The sequence below is a fragment of the Grammomys surdaster genome, unplaced genomic scaffold (genome assembly GCF_004785775.1).
Source record: "Grammomys surdaster isolate TR1022 unplaced genomic scaffold, NIH_TR_1.0 125941, whole genome shotgun sequence".
NCBI lineage: Eukaryota > Metazoa > Chordata > Mammalia > Rodentia > Muridae > Grammomys > Grammomys surdaster.
In genome coordinates, this window is record NW_021620763.1 from 1,912,171 (window position 1) to 1,929,693 (window position 17,523).

The window sequence follows — 17,523 nt, forward strand, 5'->3', positions numbered from 1 at the left end:
GTGGAGCATGGTTTGGAAAGCATCTAGTCTGATGTGTCCACAAGTCACAAACGCACATGACCTTACATTCAGGTTAAATGATACTAATATTTTTTTCCATATTTGCTTAAGACTGTGTTATAGTTTAGCTTGTAAGGCAGGGCAAATAACACCTAGGATGTGGGATAGACGTCTATAACTAATGAACATTGTGATTTTAAGATCTGAACATGCTCTGATACAGGAGCTGGTATGTGATGTTGGGGCGAGCTGTTGGGAAGGGAGGATATAGTTGGAGACCTATCAAACTGACAGAAATCTGTGTCGCTCTCGCTGCCTGCATCCTCAATGAAAAGGATGCATCTGATCATAGACTTAAACATGCATAAGAAGTCAGAGCAAGTGAAGGCAGGCCTAGATGAAGGAGCAGTTGCAGGCCCAGCTGCTGTGCTGCTTGACCTGAGCTAGCCAATACTGATAGGGAATGTGGAACACAGAAGCACCCACTCCAACCTTTTGAGCACAAAACCAAAAATAGCTGCCCTTCACATTCACACCCCCTCCCTAGATCTTGCCTGCAATATTTTTTGGAGGTCATCTTAGACAAGAATATCCCAGGTAACACTTGAGTTTGTAATGTTGTGTGTATCTTTGGTAGTTTCATCTGCCAAAGGATATCTGGTATTGATAACAGATTGTACTTCTATGTTGATTTACTTACAAAAAAACATTGAATTGAGGGCTAATGAGCTAGCTTAGCCAGGTACGGTGTCTGGTACCAAGGATGAAGACCTGAATTCAATTCCCTGGCCCCACATGGTAGAAGGAGAGAACCAGATTGTCCCACAACTTGTCCTCTGATGTCCACACCTCACCCCCAGCAATAGATACAAATGTAATAAAAATTTAGAAATTGAATTGAGTTAGTGAATAAAAGAATAAAGAAAATAGACCTAGAGCATTTTAAGGGACATCACATGGCAGAGTTTGGAAGAAAGTGAGTTAGCTCTGGGGTATTTTCATAGAGCCCTAAGAAGTGTGCATGCACCACCATGCCTGGCCCAAACTTGCTGGGTTTGGTTATCTTTCTGCCATACCATTGAGGAAGGAATCAGTTTAAACATACATATGATATGCTGTTGTCATTGTAATACAAAGAGGGTTTAAATGATGCATGAATGTATCTTTCTTTACAGCTCCTTAGAAAGTTAGAGTTTAACTCGATACACATAGTTATGCAAAGTACCATTTCCCCTAGTGAGTAAGGCACCCAACCAATGCTTTGGAAAGGAAGGAAGGAGATTGAGGTTTGCTGCAGCCTTCAGAAAGATGAGCAGCTGAACTTGAAGCTTAGCTTTAGAGAGAAACCAACCTGAAGGGAAATTTTAGATAGAAAAATGCCATTACAGAAGCAGATAATACCCCATATCTCTGCTTCCATGTGTATTGGATGGGGCTGGAGAGATGGCTCAGGAGTTGAGTCCTTGCTGATCTTCCAGGGAAGAGTTGTATGTCATCCTGGAATAAGTGAGGAGAGGCTGCTGTGGGTGTTGCAAAGCTTGAGGGAAGGAATTCTTAACAAAAACAATAGCCCGGTCGGTTGATCAGATAGCACATTTCTTAGGGTTCCATGAAAATAACCTAGAGCTAACTCAGTTCTTCCAAACACTGTAGTGTGATGTCCCTAAAGGTGCTGGACCTGAGTCTGATTCCCATTACCCTATCAGGCAGCTAACAACTATCTGTAACCAGCTTCAGAGAATTCCACACCCTCTTCTGGTCTCCTCTGACACGTAGACACACACACACACAGACATACACACACACACACACATACCATGTGGCATACATTCATAAAGACATACACACATATGCTACATTAAAACAAATGAGTGAACCCCTGCACCCCTAATCTAGGAACTGCCTATTAAAGTTTGGGAAGCCCTGGTGCATACCGTTCCCATTGTACTGTACGAACTTGCTGTTGAGTAGAGAAATATTTCACTGGACCCTCTGGAGAGGCTAGTTAGATGCGAGTACAGTCAACAGAGACATACATCAACATCCAGTTGTACTGCAAGAAGATAAGAGGTTTAGAGAGGTGTAGCTGAGCGTGGTAAGTCACACCTGGGCGGTGAGTAGGCCAGTGCAGAAAGCTTGAGTGCAGACTAACGAGCCACTGGGTTATAGGAAACTACTCCTGCACCCATTAGTATGTTTTGACCAGAAGCGTTTGTTGAGGAGTTTCAGGAGACTGAGCTGGTGATACAGTGTAGATGGATTCGAGTGAAGAAAAGAGGCGCCTGCCGTTTAGAATGTGTGAGTCCCACATTTAAAACCCCTCCAATACATCCCTAGCAGCAAGACACTCACTCAATAACAGAGTGCCCTCTGCTCCAGACCCCGGCATGTGGTCTCGCTTTCAGGACTAAGGGCTTACTTGCACAGTGTTTCTGGTTGACCAGTTAAGCAACCGAGTCCTAAGTGCATAAAGAACTAATAGTAATGCTGGCAGTGAAATCAACTTTGATTTTTGTTCTTTGCATTCCCCTGAAGAAGATCTGTCCATAGAGTTAGGTGACCCCACTCTCAGCTTGGTTTTGCTGTTACGGGAAACCTTGAATGGATTTTAATTGCTCTGTATCTTGTTCCAACTCACAAAGTAAACATCTGGCATAACCATGACATCACAGTGCACGGTTGTGATGGTTTCCCCTGACACATTATGAAAGCCCATAATGGTGTTACTACAAAATTACTTTAGAAACCTTCACTTTCAGAAGCAAATTTTCAATACCCTGGAGTCATTTTTGTAATTTTAATTACACCAGGGTGGGTGGGGATGGGAGTAGAAGGGGAATCCAGCCATCTGGGGCTCTTGTTCTTCCCTAGAGCTAGAACCAGAGAAGATTTATCTAAGGTGTTGTTAGTCCCACACAGAAGGAGAATAGATGGTGGTTTCTCATTGTGGCTTTAAAGTCCATCTGCTGATAGGTGTGATTTCATTAGACAAAAATGTGGGTGAGTGTATACGTGGCAGCGGCAGAACGGTAGTAAAGAATGAGAGATCACTTCGGTTCTCTAGGGGACAGAGGAGGATGTGACCTGTGTTACAGTCAAAAATGGTGAACCAAGGAAAAAGGCCCTCGTGTTCTGTGTGGGTGGTACATCTCATGGATGGATGTGTCATCTTTGATGTCATATGACCGTGGACCCCCAGAATGTGCTCTGGGATGGAAGATGGACATTTTGTGGGCTTTGAACCTCACCTCTCTGACCTAATCTCACCTCTCTGACCTAATCTCATGGTGCCCCGTGTGACATTTTATTACACAGCATGACTGCTACCTGCCTACTGTGTCTCCCTGTTGAGTAACAAAAACAAGCATGACCATGGGCTGGCACCACACAGAAGAGTTCCATATGTTAGCCTCTCTGTTAACATAAAATGATGGACACGTGTATGTGTGTTCACATCATGCACACGAATGCTTGTCCATAAAGGGGCCAAGGAGACGTTGTGAGAGATGGGAGGAGGGAGGGAGGATGAAGAGCGTGTGCTTCTCTTACACTGCTTCATGATGCTGATTAACTAGATTCCACCACCCATTCATTTTGAACTGCTTCCCCAAATTGTAGTATATACTAAGAATGGTGTGACCATCAGAATGAGTCAAAACTCAAAAGAGAGGACACCTTAGAGCATTTCCTCTTTTATCTGGAATATTGCTTGTCCTAGAACAATCCAGATAAAACCATCATGTGCTAACATACATTCAACAGAAACCTAGACTAGGAATGCCACATAGCTAACATTATAAAAACATGTACTACTTATTATTACTGGTGTCCTTCCTGGCCATTTATTCATCCCCTTGTTGAATGTGAGGACCCTGGGTTATTTACTTCAGAAGCCCAAAGATGAATCAGACATAACGAATATACATGAGCAGAACTTCTGGGCCACTGGAGAGGAAGCTGAGTTGGGAAGGAAGCAGGTAAGTGAAGCAGACTTTCAGAGAATGAGAGCATTCTAACGTTGCTGACAGGAGGTGGTGCCTCCAGGGAAAGGAGAAGAATGCACAGAAGCAGAAGGGGGCACAGTTAAAGAGGGAACGTGGCTGGTTTGTTTTGCCTGATGAAAGGCTGTGCTTTGAGTCATCTCCTGCATTCCCTTGGCCCATGTTTTTCATTTCTTTATACCCATCAATTAAATTTCAGCAGATTGTAATCAGAGGGGCAGTTACTAAGTGGATGAAAGTGGCTTCGTAATTATAGCTACTGCTAGATGTGTAATCTATTTGTTCTTGTGATTATTAAGGTTTTTATTTTTATAAGCTGATTGCCTCCTCTTCTAAAATGTCCTTAATAGCATGCAAATAAGGTCCAAGAAGTATCCAAGCCTAGGAACAGATTTTCCTTTGCACCTTATAAGGAATCTTGCAGCATGGTACCTTTGCCCTCCTCCCAGAAGGTCCACAGTCTATAAACTCAAAATAGATTGAGATAGCCTTGTACCCTCTCAGCCTTACCAAGAGGGAAGAAATCACAACCCAGGCTTTGCATTCGCTTTTGATACAATGCTCAAAATGTCATGACTTCTTTCTCTTTCCATAACGAATTCCATCATCTGCCACTGATAAATGGCTATGCTGTTGGCTCTTCTATTTATCTGCTTAGCCAAACGTGCCCCTCAGAACGGTGTGGAAAGAGCTCCCGACTTAAGTTCTTGGTGGACAGAAGAGAAATCTTCTGACAGACTCCGTCTTCATGTGTGTAGTCAGCCCTAGGACAAGTGGACTCATGGCCATGCAATGACAGAAATCACATGCTTTGTATTTTTCAGACACTTAGTCTGTTTTTTAAGACCAAGTTTAAAGTTAACAGGGATCTTATTTCCTTGAAAAAAGATCTTCTTAACCTGCAGACTAATTATGTAATTTCTTAGTGAATTTTAAATCTGAAATAATCATCCAACAATTAGAGCTAACACAAACAGATGTCCATATCAGTAAAGTCTGATAGGGTTCAACACCCCATAAACCCAACTTCGAGAAGCCACAAGATCTAGAGCAATCAGCAGATGGCATATGAATTGGTGCTGTATTTTTCATCATTAATGGACAGTTATGGTTAGAGTAGACAAAGATTAAATACAGCTACAATTTGCAATCTGAATATGCCTGGCATTTTGAACATTTTTAAATCTTACGAGTTGCATGCAACGTTTTAAAACAATGTCTTTAGATCATGAATTACAAGTCAAGAGCCTCCAGGCTCCCAGTCACAGATTTTTAGAGCTGAAAACACTGAGCTAAGAAGAAAATAACTGGAATATCAATCTTTTAAGCCAGAGCCAGCAATGTGGGCCTTACGCCAGTGTTGGACAATATCACACAAAGCCCACAACATCAGACACATTGCAGATATGGAAGGAAAACTGTCTAGGGAAGCAGGGTGCTCCGTGAGTGCACTACGGATGGCCCTCTCATAGCACAGATGCTTTTTCATTTTTCTTTCTTCCTGGCTTCTGATGTGCCCATTACTGTAGCCCAAACAAAACAAAACAAAACAAAATACAGAAGGAAGAACCAGCCACCGTCCCCAGCCTCCTTTCCTCCTCCTCTTCTCCCTCTTCCTCCTCCTCTTTTTTGTCCTCTTCCTCCTCTTCTTCTTTGCTTATTTATTTTTACTTTATGTGTGTTCATGTTTTTGTTTGCATGTATATATGTGTACTACATGCATGTCTGGTGCCCATGGGTATAGGATTCCCTGGCACTGGAGTTATAGATGATTGTGAGCTGCCATGTGGATGCTGGGAATGACCCCTGGTCCTCTGGAAGAAGAGCCAGGGCTCTTGACTGCTGAGCCATCTCTCCAGCCCTTTGCCCCACTGTGCCCCCACCCCACCCCCACTCCCACCTCCTCTCTTCTTTGTCCTTTTCTTCTTTGTCTTCTTGAGTAAGTTTAGCAGACTTCAAGCTTTCTTGAACTCACTGTATAACTGAGGATGACCTTGGTCTTCCAGTCCTTCTGCCTCCACTTCCTAAGTGCTGGAACTGTGGAAGGAAGGCAGCATGCATGGTTTATACAGTGCTAGGCCAGCACTTGACCAGCTGAGCTTCACCCCTAATCCAATCACTGTATCTTTCAAGGTTTGCAGGCTTCCCAACTTTTCTACGAGCATGCCCCTGTCTGCAACATTTGATTCTGTGTGTTTACTTCCAGCTTTATGTGGCCACAGAAGCCATTCTCATTGCACTAATTGGAGCTACACCAGCATACTACTGGGACATGGCGGAGCTCCTGCCCAACCAGAGCCACAGCAACCAGTCTGTGGGCAAAGGCCAGGCCTTTGGGGACTGGCTTCTGACCGCCAATGGCAGTGAGATCCATAAGCACGTGCATTTCAGCAGCAGCTTCACCTCTATCGCCTCTGAGGTAAGCAGGCCACCAAACTAGCCAGGGGGCAAAAGGTATCAATTCTGAAAGGGCCTATGTTGACTGTGGAGTGTTTTACAAAGTAAATTAAAAGCCATATTAGCCTAGTAAAGCAAAAGCATGCAAGTGGCCTATCTGTAACCCCCAGAGTTTATGTTTTAGCCCCATGCTCTATAGAGACACAAGACACTTTGCACAGGATAAAGTACAGATGGTTTCCCCAGTGTAAGCAGGAAACCCTGCTCTGTGGGACCTGCTGCTGACCAAGAGACTCTGGTGCTGCAGAGGCAACCAGAGATGAAGCAGCTGAGAACCATCTACTGAGAGCACCATTAAGAAATCATGCTTTGATCGTCTTTGTATGTCTGCGGCCCAGCGACAACAGCAGTAACCACCGCCCACCACTAGCCTGTTAATGAGACAAATAGCACCACTGACTGTTTGCCCTAGACCAAGCATTGTGATATTTTATAGGTTTGTCTCATTCGCTCAGAGTAATTTTCTGGGATGGGGATAGGCTGTTTTCTGGAGTAGGGGTAGATTGCTTTCTGGAGTCTGGGTAGGCTGTATTCTGGAGTGGGGGTTGGCTGTTTTTTTCATTCAACTGATGGAGAAACTGAGACTCCGAGGTCAAGCTTAGCTCATAGTGACAGTGTTGGTATTTGAACCTGGATTTGTCTTAACTTGGAAGCCCGTGCTCTTCATTCTGATTCCAAGGAAGACTGGACCCCAGACTAGGGTGCATATCTCTGAGGTTCTATTTGATTGGCGACAGTAGCCTAATATTTTTTGCCCTTCTTTGTGAATAATTTCAAACTGAGAAAGCTGAGAATAGAGCTCAGAGGTCATATGTTTGCCTTTCACATACGAGGCCCTAAGTTCTGTCTTCATCGGTTTCGTGGGGGGGAAGGAAGGAGTGATGGAAGCTAACAATGGGGATAGATACAAAAAGGCCAGCCCTTACATCCCATGGTTTCATCTGTTGCTTCTGCAGCACTGTTGCTGTCCATGGTTTTCAGCCATTTTAAAGTTGTACATATCAGTGTTTTCATACTAAGTAGTCCAGTATTTCCTGAGCACAGTGACATTCTCTCACAAAGAGGAGAATTATGACGATCAGTTTAAAAGAGAGGATTATCAACTACACCTCAGTTACCAACTTACAGATAGACACCTAGCTAGAATTCGTGTTCCATCCACATCTGGTTGTGTCACGTGATTAATGCCTCCCACAACAAGGTTGTTTTCTCTTCTAAATATGTCAGATCTAATCCAGGATTCTCTGTTATGATTAGTTGTCCTTAGTTGCTCAGGGCCTTGTGACCTTTCACCTTCCTTGTTTTTGTGACTCTTGTTTCTAGACAGCCCACACTCATCCTTGTAGACTTAAATTTTACAAAACCTACTTTAGTAAGGGATCTTAAACACTTATAGTCCGCCAACCAAAGCTACGGGAGGAAGATGGCGAATAGATCAAGGGGGAGTGAACTGTTTAGAAATAGTTCTTTATCTTCATCGACAGCAGTCCAGTCTGTTAGCACAAATCTGCAGTGGCAGTCCAGTCCATGAATCAGTAGCAGTGGCTTGCTCCAGGAGAAACCTTGAGGCTTTGCCGATTGCCATGAGTCCAAAGAAGCCGAAAGAAGCTACTGGAATATCACCAGAAGTTCTTTGGTGCATTTCTCTTTACAGAGTCATGACAAGTGAAGATCGGCAAAGAAAGCAAGCCTAACAAAGATTGGCAAAGGGACCCAATGCCAGAGTGTCCTCCACTGTCTGCTGGGTTATACTTGTAACAGGTTAACTAACAATCCTGTTGTTAACATCACCTGCTCTCAAGTGTCTACTCTAGGAAAACATCACAAGCCCTTTTACCAGACAGCTTCCAGAAAAACACATGTCTGTTCTCAGCAAAGCAGCCTTTCTCGTGTCTGCTTCACCAAAACATCCTCCCATAAGACAGTTTCCAGAAAAAGATCACATGACACAACTGAGTCTCCAACGAAACCAGAAATTCCCATTTCACCTCCCCTTTTTAAAACCTGAAATATTGTCTCTGTTGGGTTAGTCGGATGTGTCCTGTCTCAGGCCGGTTATCTCTTCTTCGATGATATTGACGTCATGTCTTCCAGGGATCATCTGAGTTCCCCTACTCCTTGTACAGTTACAGTTGTTTCATTGTCATGAAATAAGAAGTCTATGGGGACTGACTTTCAGATTACAGTCACTGTTGTTTACGAGATCTCCGTGCACAGCTTAGTGGCCAACTATGATTCTTGTATGATCCAGTATAGATGACACTCATGGTGGCCAAACGGTTATGTCTTAATTCGGCACACCCTCCACATGAGAGGCCTGGAGCCTGCTTCCTTCTGTAAGCGGCCATCTTCTCCTTTCCCCCTGTGTCTGTATTTTTGATCTATATATCTATCAAAAGCATGACTGTGTAGATCTCTCTTTAGTGATTTATAGATTATTACAGCCCTTAAATATTTTATTACCTATATTATCCCCCAGTTTACAAATGGAGTGCCCTTTTTATTTTAATTTAAAATGTAATTGAAAATAACTGTGAATTTACATTCACTCACAAGAAATAATACAGAAAAATTCCATATTACCCTTTACCCAGTCTCCCCATCAATAATATCTTCCCAAACCATTCTGTGACATCTCAGCTGATGGCAGCTAACTGCTGACGTTGCTGTGGTTTCTCTTGCTGCCTTTAGAGCAGTCCTGTTTCCCCCCATGGCTCACCCTTCCATAGTTCCTCCTAGCCACAGATACTTTCTCCTAAACTTTGATGTTTAGGAGATGTCACTTGAAGAATTGTATACTCAAATCTTATTGCTGAGGACTTTCAAGGTTCTTTTTTTTTTTTTCCGTTCAGCATAATTCTTGGCTGACTGACTAGCCTAGGATTATATGATTGTAGCTGTTAATAAGTTTGAGGTGGATTGGGTTGATCCTTCTTGCTTGATGGTTTTCCAAATTATTATGTTACTTCATTTCTTTTCTATTTTCACATAAGTTTTACATAATAAAGCTGCAATAATAATTTTGTCTGTATAAATATTTGGGGGATTTTTTTTTCTTATTAGGAGTTGCCTTTAGCCTGTATATGAGTCTACTGGCATCGTTACCAGGCACAGCTTTGTTGAAAAATGGTTTCTGGCTCCACCAATCACAGGCCTGAGTGAGAATGGCTGCAGCTTGGGTAGGGTTCCCTGAGGCTTGCCGTGGCTGAAGCCAAGTCTTTACTAAGCAGCTGTAATTTTGATTGGTCACAACTTGAACAAGGCCACTTGAAGACTTGTAGCTTCAGCCTCCATTGTGGTTGCAGCTCTTTCTAGCTGGAATGTTCCAAGAAGTAGGGTTGCCATGATGCTGGTCTGGTTGGGTGTCCATAAGTGACTGCTTCACTGGAAGTCTCAGGCTCAAGGCAAACTCTGACAGTATTGCCCTAACCAGCTTAGTATATTTGGAAGAAAAAATGAAACACTTCTGAGTACTTACAGAGACACTAACACTCCTAACAGTACTTTGAGGTACTTACGGAGGATTCAGCTAATACCTTTATGGAAGCTTGGTCCTTCTGTCTGCCTCACTTTTGACCTGCTGGTTTCTCCAACATCTAGTCTTGAATATGAGGCTTGAGAAACTGGCAAGCACTCCACTGTGCAATTTCTTGAGATCCAGGGTCCCTAGATGGATTTTTTTCTACCTTTCAGAGTCATCTTGTGTTTGTTTGATATGTAATATTAAGCAGTTGTATTGGCTGGTTTTGTGTGTCAACTTGACCCAAGCTGGAGTTATCACAGAGAAAGGAGCTTCAGTTGTGGAAATGTCTCTTTGAGATCCAGCTGTAAGGCATTTTCTCAATTAGTGATCAAGAAGGAGAGAACCCATTGTGGGTGGTGCCATCCATGGGCTGGTAGTGTTGGGTTCTATAAGAAAGCAAGCTGAACAAGACAGGGGAAGCAAAGCCAGTAAGTAGCATCCCTCCATGACCTCTGCACAGCTCCTGCTTCCTGACCTGCTTGAGTTCCAGTTCTGACTTCCTTTGGTGATGAACAGCAACATGGAGGTGTAAGCTGAATAAACCCTTTTCTCCCCAACTTGTTTCTTGGTCATAATGTTTGTGCAGGAATAGAAACCCTGACTAAGACATCAGTGTTTAGGGAGACTAGGAAAAGCGTGTCTACCTTGTCCTTGCCTTGTGCCTCTGCCCTTAGAAAGTAGACATCCTCCCAGGTCATTTCGATTTTTAAAAGTACTTGAGGCACCTTTATGGAGGGGTAGGGATGTGGCCCAATAGTAGAACTCTTGGTTAACATGCACAAGGACCTGGGTTCAAGCCCCTCTCCTCACATACATATACACAAGAGTTGGGGAGAGGAAGAGAGAGGGGAAGGAGAGGGTGTGTGTGTGTGTGTCTGTCTGTCTGTCTGTCTGTTATCTATATGTCTGTGTGTCTTTGGCCTAATACATTGCAGGTTATCTTTCAGCTCTAGGTCCAAGCTGTGGTGTATCATCATTCTAGGAGAGCCTTGTTCCATTTAGCCTTCCCTAGGATTGTGAAGTGGGTGAGAGCTGTAGATACGCTCTTTAACAAGCCGGTCATATTATCACACTAGAATGCAAATTAGTCTTACACCAAAGTCTGCTACACATGTAAACATTTCTCAACCTAATTATCACCAGCAGAGAAGCTCACAGTAAACTTTCCTACAGGCTTGAGAATCCTGACTCATTTTTCCTCAGAGGTATCCTGAACCCTGTTTGTCCTCCCCTCCTGCTAGCCTTAGACAAGAGACGATTCCAGAGTTCAGATAGTTCAGGACTGAAATGGATTCATCCCAGTAGGTAAAGAGTATAGACCACACTGCTTAGCTCAGAAGCTGCTGCAGCCAAGGTGTGGGGAGCATCATTGAAACACCCTGAGCTAGTCTGTGTATTCTGAACCCCATTCAGTTCACCACCAGCAGCCCTTTCTTCTTTGATTTTCTTGTGGTGCTGGGGATTGAACCCATGGCCTTGCATATGCTAAGCAAGTGTTCCATCACAGCTGTCTTCACATCTTTCTTTTTACTTTTTATTTTGAGACAGGATCTCACTAGATTTCCCTGCCTGTTCTTGAACTCACTCTAATCCAGGCTGGCTACTACTTCAGCCTTCCAAGCAGTTGGGATTATAGGCCAGTGAAAACTAGGCCTCAGTGATACTTGCTTGTGTAGACTATCTCACAGAATCCATTAAATATTTTTAATTTAGGTAATAGAGCAACACTGTGCTTCAGCACCTCAGGCATACAACCTATTGTAGTAGAATTGAGTGAAATTAATACTAATGAAATGAATAATTAGAAGCCCTTCTATGACTGGAAGGATACCTTTATTATCCAGTGTTCATTGAGCGGCTACTGCTTGCCTCATGATTGAAAGGACTGCCTCCACAGTAGGAGGGAGAGCTAGTAGACCCTACACTTTAGGGCAGCAGGACTAGGCCATCTGTCTCACCATGCCCTGTACTGATACTCTGAAGGCTCCCAGCAAACAGTGCTCCATGACTGACTGAGAATAGACAGAAAGGGAGAGTTACCAAGTGGGAGCTCAGAGAGCTACCTCCATGGAGACTGAGGTAGTTGGTGAAGGAGAAATGGAATTAGGCAGCTTCTCCAGCAAGTGCATCCCTGAGAGCAAATGAATAAAGGGCTCAGATGGGCCTTGTCTTCACACTACCTGTATCTGTCCCACTGGAGTGTATCTGTAAGTCCTGGCCTCTATCACCATCTGTCTGTCAGCCTGCATCTGTGTTGGCGCCTTCCTCCTCCCCTTCTCTTACTATTCCTCCTGTCTCATTCTGACTCCAGTCTCCTCCATCATTGCTTTCTCTGAACTGAGCTCCCTGTTTCTCTTCCATGTAAAGCTTTCATGTTATAAGTTCTCTGACTTCCTGGGCATGATGGGGCGTCCCTTTAATCCCAGAATTAAGGAGGCAGAGCCAGGTAGATGGCTATGAGTTCAAGATTACCCTGGTCTACATAGTAAGTTCCAGGCCAGTCAGAGTTACAAACTGAGACCTTATTTCCTGTGTGTGTCTCTGTTTCTATCTCTCACCCTCTCTTCCTCTCTGTCCCTTTCTTTCTCTTCCTGCAATACTTGTCTGTCTCTTTCATTCTCACTAGTACTACTTAGAGGCCCACATCTGAGTGTATATGCTATCATTCATCTTGACTATAGGTTTGTAATTGGTTTCTTTCTGGAGCATAAAGGCACATGCTACATTCCTTTCTTACCTGAGTGTCAACATTCCACCTTCAGAGACACATTGCAGGGTGCAAACTACCCTGCATATAGTGAGCCTGTACCTCTAGCATTCTTCTAGTGTGTCTAGAGCTGAGGTGGGGGAAGGCTGCTCTGCTGCACAGCTGGGTAATGTAGATGTGTAGCCCCTCTACAGGATGTCTGGAGTCATGATTATCTGTGGAGCATCTCAACTCTTAACCAGTTGCCTCAGACTGAGTAGGTCCATGATACTTTGCAAGGCTGGCCATGGCCTGTCTGCTTTGTTCATCAAGTAGTACAGGTGGCAACATTGTCCACTACTGGGACTGAAATTCATTACCATTATGGGCCCCTCAGCTGTGGCGAGACTGTTCATTCTTTGTTCCAAGCTTGTAGGTGGAAAGGTGACCCTCCAGAAGGTTTCATGAGTAGAAGAGGCAGACAGTGTGACTGCCTTTCAGAGCTCATGGGTAAGAGGCTATCTACCATAGGTTTTTCATAACCCAATAGCCCTACTGTGTAAATCAACAATGGAATGAGAATGGCCTCCTTAGGCACATATATCTGAATGCTTGGTCCCAGTTGATGGAACTGCTCTGGAAGGATTAGGAGGTGTGCCCTTATTGAAGAGGTATGTCACTGGAGGACGGGCTTTAAGGTTTCAAAAGCTAATGCTATTGCAAGTTAGCTCTCTCTGTTTCCTACTTGGTGATCAAGGTGTAAGCGCTCAGCTACTGGCCCAGTGCTATTCTGCTTGTCTACTGCCATGCTCCCCACCATGGTGGTCATAGACTCAGCCTCTGAGACTGTAATCCCTAAATAAACATTTTCTAAGCTACCTGGGTTGTAGTATCTTATCATAGCAGTATAAAAAGTAACTAAGACAGATGTCAAGGGGTTTTTCCTAAACCATATAAACCTTAGTTTTAAGCATGTTCTAAACAGAGTGTCATATTTAAGATGTTTTATTTTTTAATATATAGGTGTATGTGTGTCTAGTATGTATGTGTGTATGAGTGCAAGTGCCTACAGAGGCCAGAGGCATTGGATACCCTGGAGCTGGAGTTACAGGCAGTTGTGAACTGCCCAGTGTGAATGGGAATCAAATCTAGGTCCCAGTCATAAGCAGTAAGCATTTTCAACTGCTGAGGCCATTGGTCCAGCCCTATCATATCTAAGAGTAGGAACTTGGCTGTTGTCCTTGAAGAGAGGTCTCAGCTGAGCTCTGCCTCTACGAGCTCCAGAAGCCCTTGTTGGGAAAACATGGCCAGCCATTCACTCTCCTGAGCTGTGTATTAACTTCACTGAAGTGACAAGAAGTGAGGGATGACAATATGGTCGGGCAGTTTGGTGACAGTGCATTCAAGCAAGATGACTATGGGGAGACTGTGTGGGACACATACATCAGACAGAAGACTGAATGAAAGAAATACCTTCCTGGTGCCACTCACCTGCTTGAGGGTGCCTCTTGAAAAAATGGAGAAACAAGAATAATGCATTCTTGGAGTAGGCAGGGAGCTTGCTCAGCATGTCCTGCTAGTAAAGGGAGGAGCCTTTTCCCTGACTCCTGTGATCTACTGAGGCACAGAGCAGGCAGGCAAGGAAGCAACTGTCTATGAATGGTATTCCACACTTGCCTTTTCTGAGGAGATATGACTTAGAGTATTTTTTCTGGACACGTGGGGGGCCTGGGTAGCTATCTTGCACACACAAGCCTCTACAGGACAGTGGGAGAGACAGTGGGCCAAGCTTCTGCCCTGCTTTGTTGTTAACTCACATGAAGAAACATGCTTCCCAATACTACAGAAAATACCACAGAGACATTTAATGAAAAAAGCTGGGCATGGTGGAGCATGTCTGTGTATTAGTCAGGGTTCTCTAGAGTCACAGAACTTATGAGTAGTCTCTATATAGTAAGGGAATTTGTTGATGACTTACAGTCTGTTGTCCAACTCCTCAACAATGGTCAGCAGCAACTGTGAATGGAAGTCCAAGGATCTAGCAGTTGCTCAGTTCCACAAGGCAAGCAGGCAAAGAAGAATCTTCCTTCTTCCAATGTCCTTACGTAGGTCTCCAGCAAAAGGTGTGGCCCAGATTAAAGGTGTGTACCAACACACCTGGATCTGGGACTTGCTTTGTCCAAGATGACCTTGAACTCAGAGATCTCCTTGCTTTGATCTCCTGGGATTCATAGGCACTATGCCTCAAGATCTCCATGCCAAGATCTAGGTCAGAAACTTGTATCTCAGCCCCAAGATCAGGATCACAGGAGAGCCTTCCAATTCTGGATTGTAGTTTGTTCCATATATAGTCAAGTTGACAACCAGGAATAGCCACTACAGTCTGTAACCCCAGAATTCAAGGAGCAGAGAATTATGAGTTTCAAGCCACCCTGGACTGAAGATGAAATCCTGTCACAAAAAGGAGGTGGGATTAGGAGAGAAGGAGAAGAAAGATAAAGGAGGGAAAGGGAAGAGAAGAAGAAATGAACAAGTCCTTTGTTCCTCAGCAGGTGGATCCCAGCAGTGTCACAAACTCTTCTCTTCTGGTGGAGATTCGGGGAGACATAGCAGGACTCTTCTGCCTTACATTAAAACATAGAATCATTTATTTTTCTTAAAGTCTTACTTTATTGGAAGGGTCAGGTACAGCATCTGCATCTGCCCTATGTACATTGTCTCCTCATCCAGAGTATGTGAGGCACATGGGAGCTCTCGGGCTACTCCTGCCGGGCACCTTAGAGGTCTGTTGGGGGTGGTTTGAAGTGGTTGGTATAGGTGGCTTCCAGTCCCTCTCTGTTGTTTCCAAACTTTTTAGCCAAGGATGGGCAGCAGTGGAGATAAATGGCTGGTGAACAAGGATCAGCCATGGTGGGCAGCACAGGCAGATTGTGCCTGCCACTGACTAGTCTGTGCACCAAGCTGGGTTCATCTCAGTCTCAGCACAAGTACAGTTCCAAGCCTACCTCCCAGCCACTCAGCACTGACTGGATCTCAGCTCCCCCTCCATCTTCACACTGAAGCTGACTATATACATAGTCCAAGACCTGGCTCTTGTCGAGATTATTTAGTCTAAAAACTGAAGTTTAAAGCAGGTTCTTGGGCCAGCATGATAGTGGCTGAGAGAAAGAGTACTTCCAGCTAAGCCTGGGGACCTGAGCTTGATGCCTGCCCCATGGGAGACAGAAAAGCAGCCGACTGTCCTCTGACCTTGACAAATGCCTGGGGGCACACATCCCCCAGCCTATTAAATAAACCCAAATAAAATCAAATACGAAGTCCTCTTTACCTGTGTACAGAGATACCAGGATAGTGCTCACAAAGCTCCACAGTCTAGGATATCGTGTTAAAACCCATGGTCTGTCACTTCCACCAGCATCATGTTGTACTTGATCTTGAAGAACTGTTTTATGGAGGGCTTGGGGAGGGTGAATAAAAGGTTATGTGATTAACACGGTATTTATTTTTTTTAAATCCTCTAATCTAGCAGTCTTGACTATTCTCAAATGAGCTAATAGCCATTGGGGTGGATTTATGTAGCAAATTGCTGTCTGCTGTATTCAAATTATTCCCTGAGCTCCAACTCCTACAGAAAATACCAAATATCATGGAGACACACAATTATCATGCTTAATTAATGTTTGCAACCAAAAAGCACAAGGTTGGAATCTTTAATATCATTGTGGATATTGAAGAGCTGAAGTTGACTGACTATTATCCTGAGATTAATATATTTTTCCCCAAGCTAGACCCTGGGGTCAGAAGGCAGAGTATTAAAACTATTTGAAAAATTCATTGCAATTAATTGCTGTAGGGGCTAATTTTTTTTAATGTCTTGCTTCCTTACGCCTGTGCTATGGATTGTTCTCGCCTGCACACTTCACCCATTAAGTGGTGATTCAGAGTGACAACAACATGGAAATGAAGCAAGTTAGTTAATCACCATGAAACTGCTCTGGAGATGCCGAGTCCAAGTACGCCCCACTCACGGGAGCTCTCATTACCTGATCTGCTCCCAGAGTGAGGTTTTCCTGCATAAAGCCATTTGTAATTTTTATGGAGAAGACAAGGGCAAAGAGGTTGGTGGTGATGTTTGTGTGGAATTGCTATCAGTAACCACTCAAAGTCCTGTAGGGCCCTCAAGGTCATTCCTTGGGGTGTTGTCTGTTCCGCCTCCTCAGTCTTGGAATATCCAGCAGCTAGGAGTCTGGGTGTGGAAGTGGTTGTTATAACTTGGTTTTCCCAAATTGTGTCTTTAAGATGCAGGGTGCAGGATCAGTGGGTATAGGCCAGTCTTGTTTGTCTGTGTTTAGGTGACCCCCCCATAACAACCAGGGAGCTGCCATTGTCTTCCTTTGCATTTTGACCAGGTGGACTGAACCGCCATGGGTTTGCCCCCATTTCTTAGAAAGCTGAAGTAGTGCATGTGAAATATACTGGGCCCCAGTACATGTCCATCTTTCAGAGGAGACTCAGCAGCAGGTGAAGGGTGCCATTGCTCTCTGGCCTGCTGGAGTCACTGCCTGACTCACAATTCATTGATCCACTGTGTGCCCATTCATGGCACTGCTCTTTGTGTGATGATGGATATTGTTCTTAGTAGAAATACTTGTGCATTAATGAACACAAGATAGACTTAAAACAAAGTAGTCTAGATGTCAGATTGACTACAGAAAGAAGACAGACCCTCAAACCCCAAATGCCTCTTATATTTCCTTTGACAATGCCACTCAGTGACTCTGAAGGCAAGGCGGCCAGTTAGCTAGTTTCTGCATGCTAGTAAACTCAAAATGCAAGGCTGGAAGTAAAAATGCCAA

The 17,523-nt window shown here is 44.0% G+C and overlaps 1 protein-coding gene across 1 annotated transcript in view; it reads left to right on the forward strand.

The window, feature by feature from the left end:
* Slc22a15 (solute carrier family 22 member 15) overlaps positions 1 to 17,523 on the forward strand; it is a 57,791-nt gene that overhangs the window by 2,701 nt on the left and 37,567 nt on the right. The window contains exon 2 of the mRNA XM_028752992.1: positions 6,208 to 6,420. Within this exon, the coding sequence (XP_028608825.1) occupies positions 6,208 to 6,420 (213 nt within the window). The remainder of the gene's footprint in view (positions 1 to 6,207; positions 6,421 to 17,523) is intronic.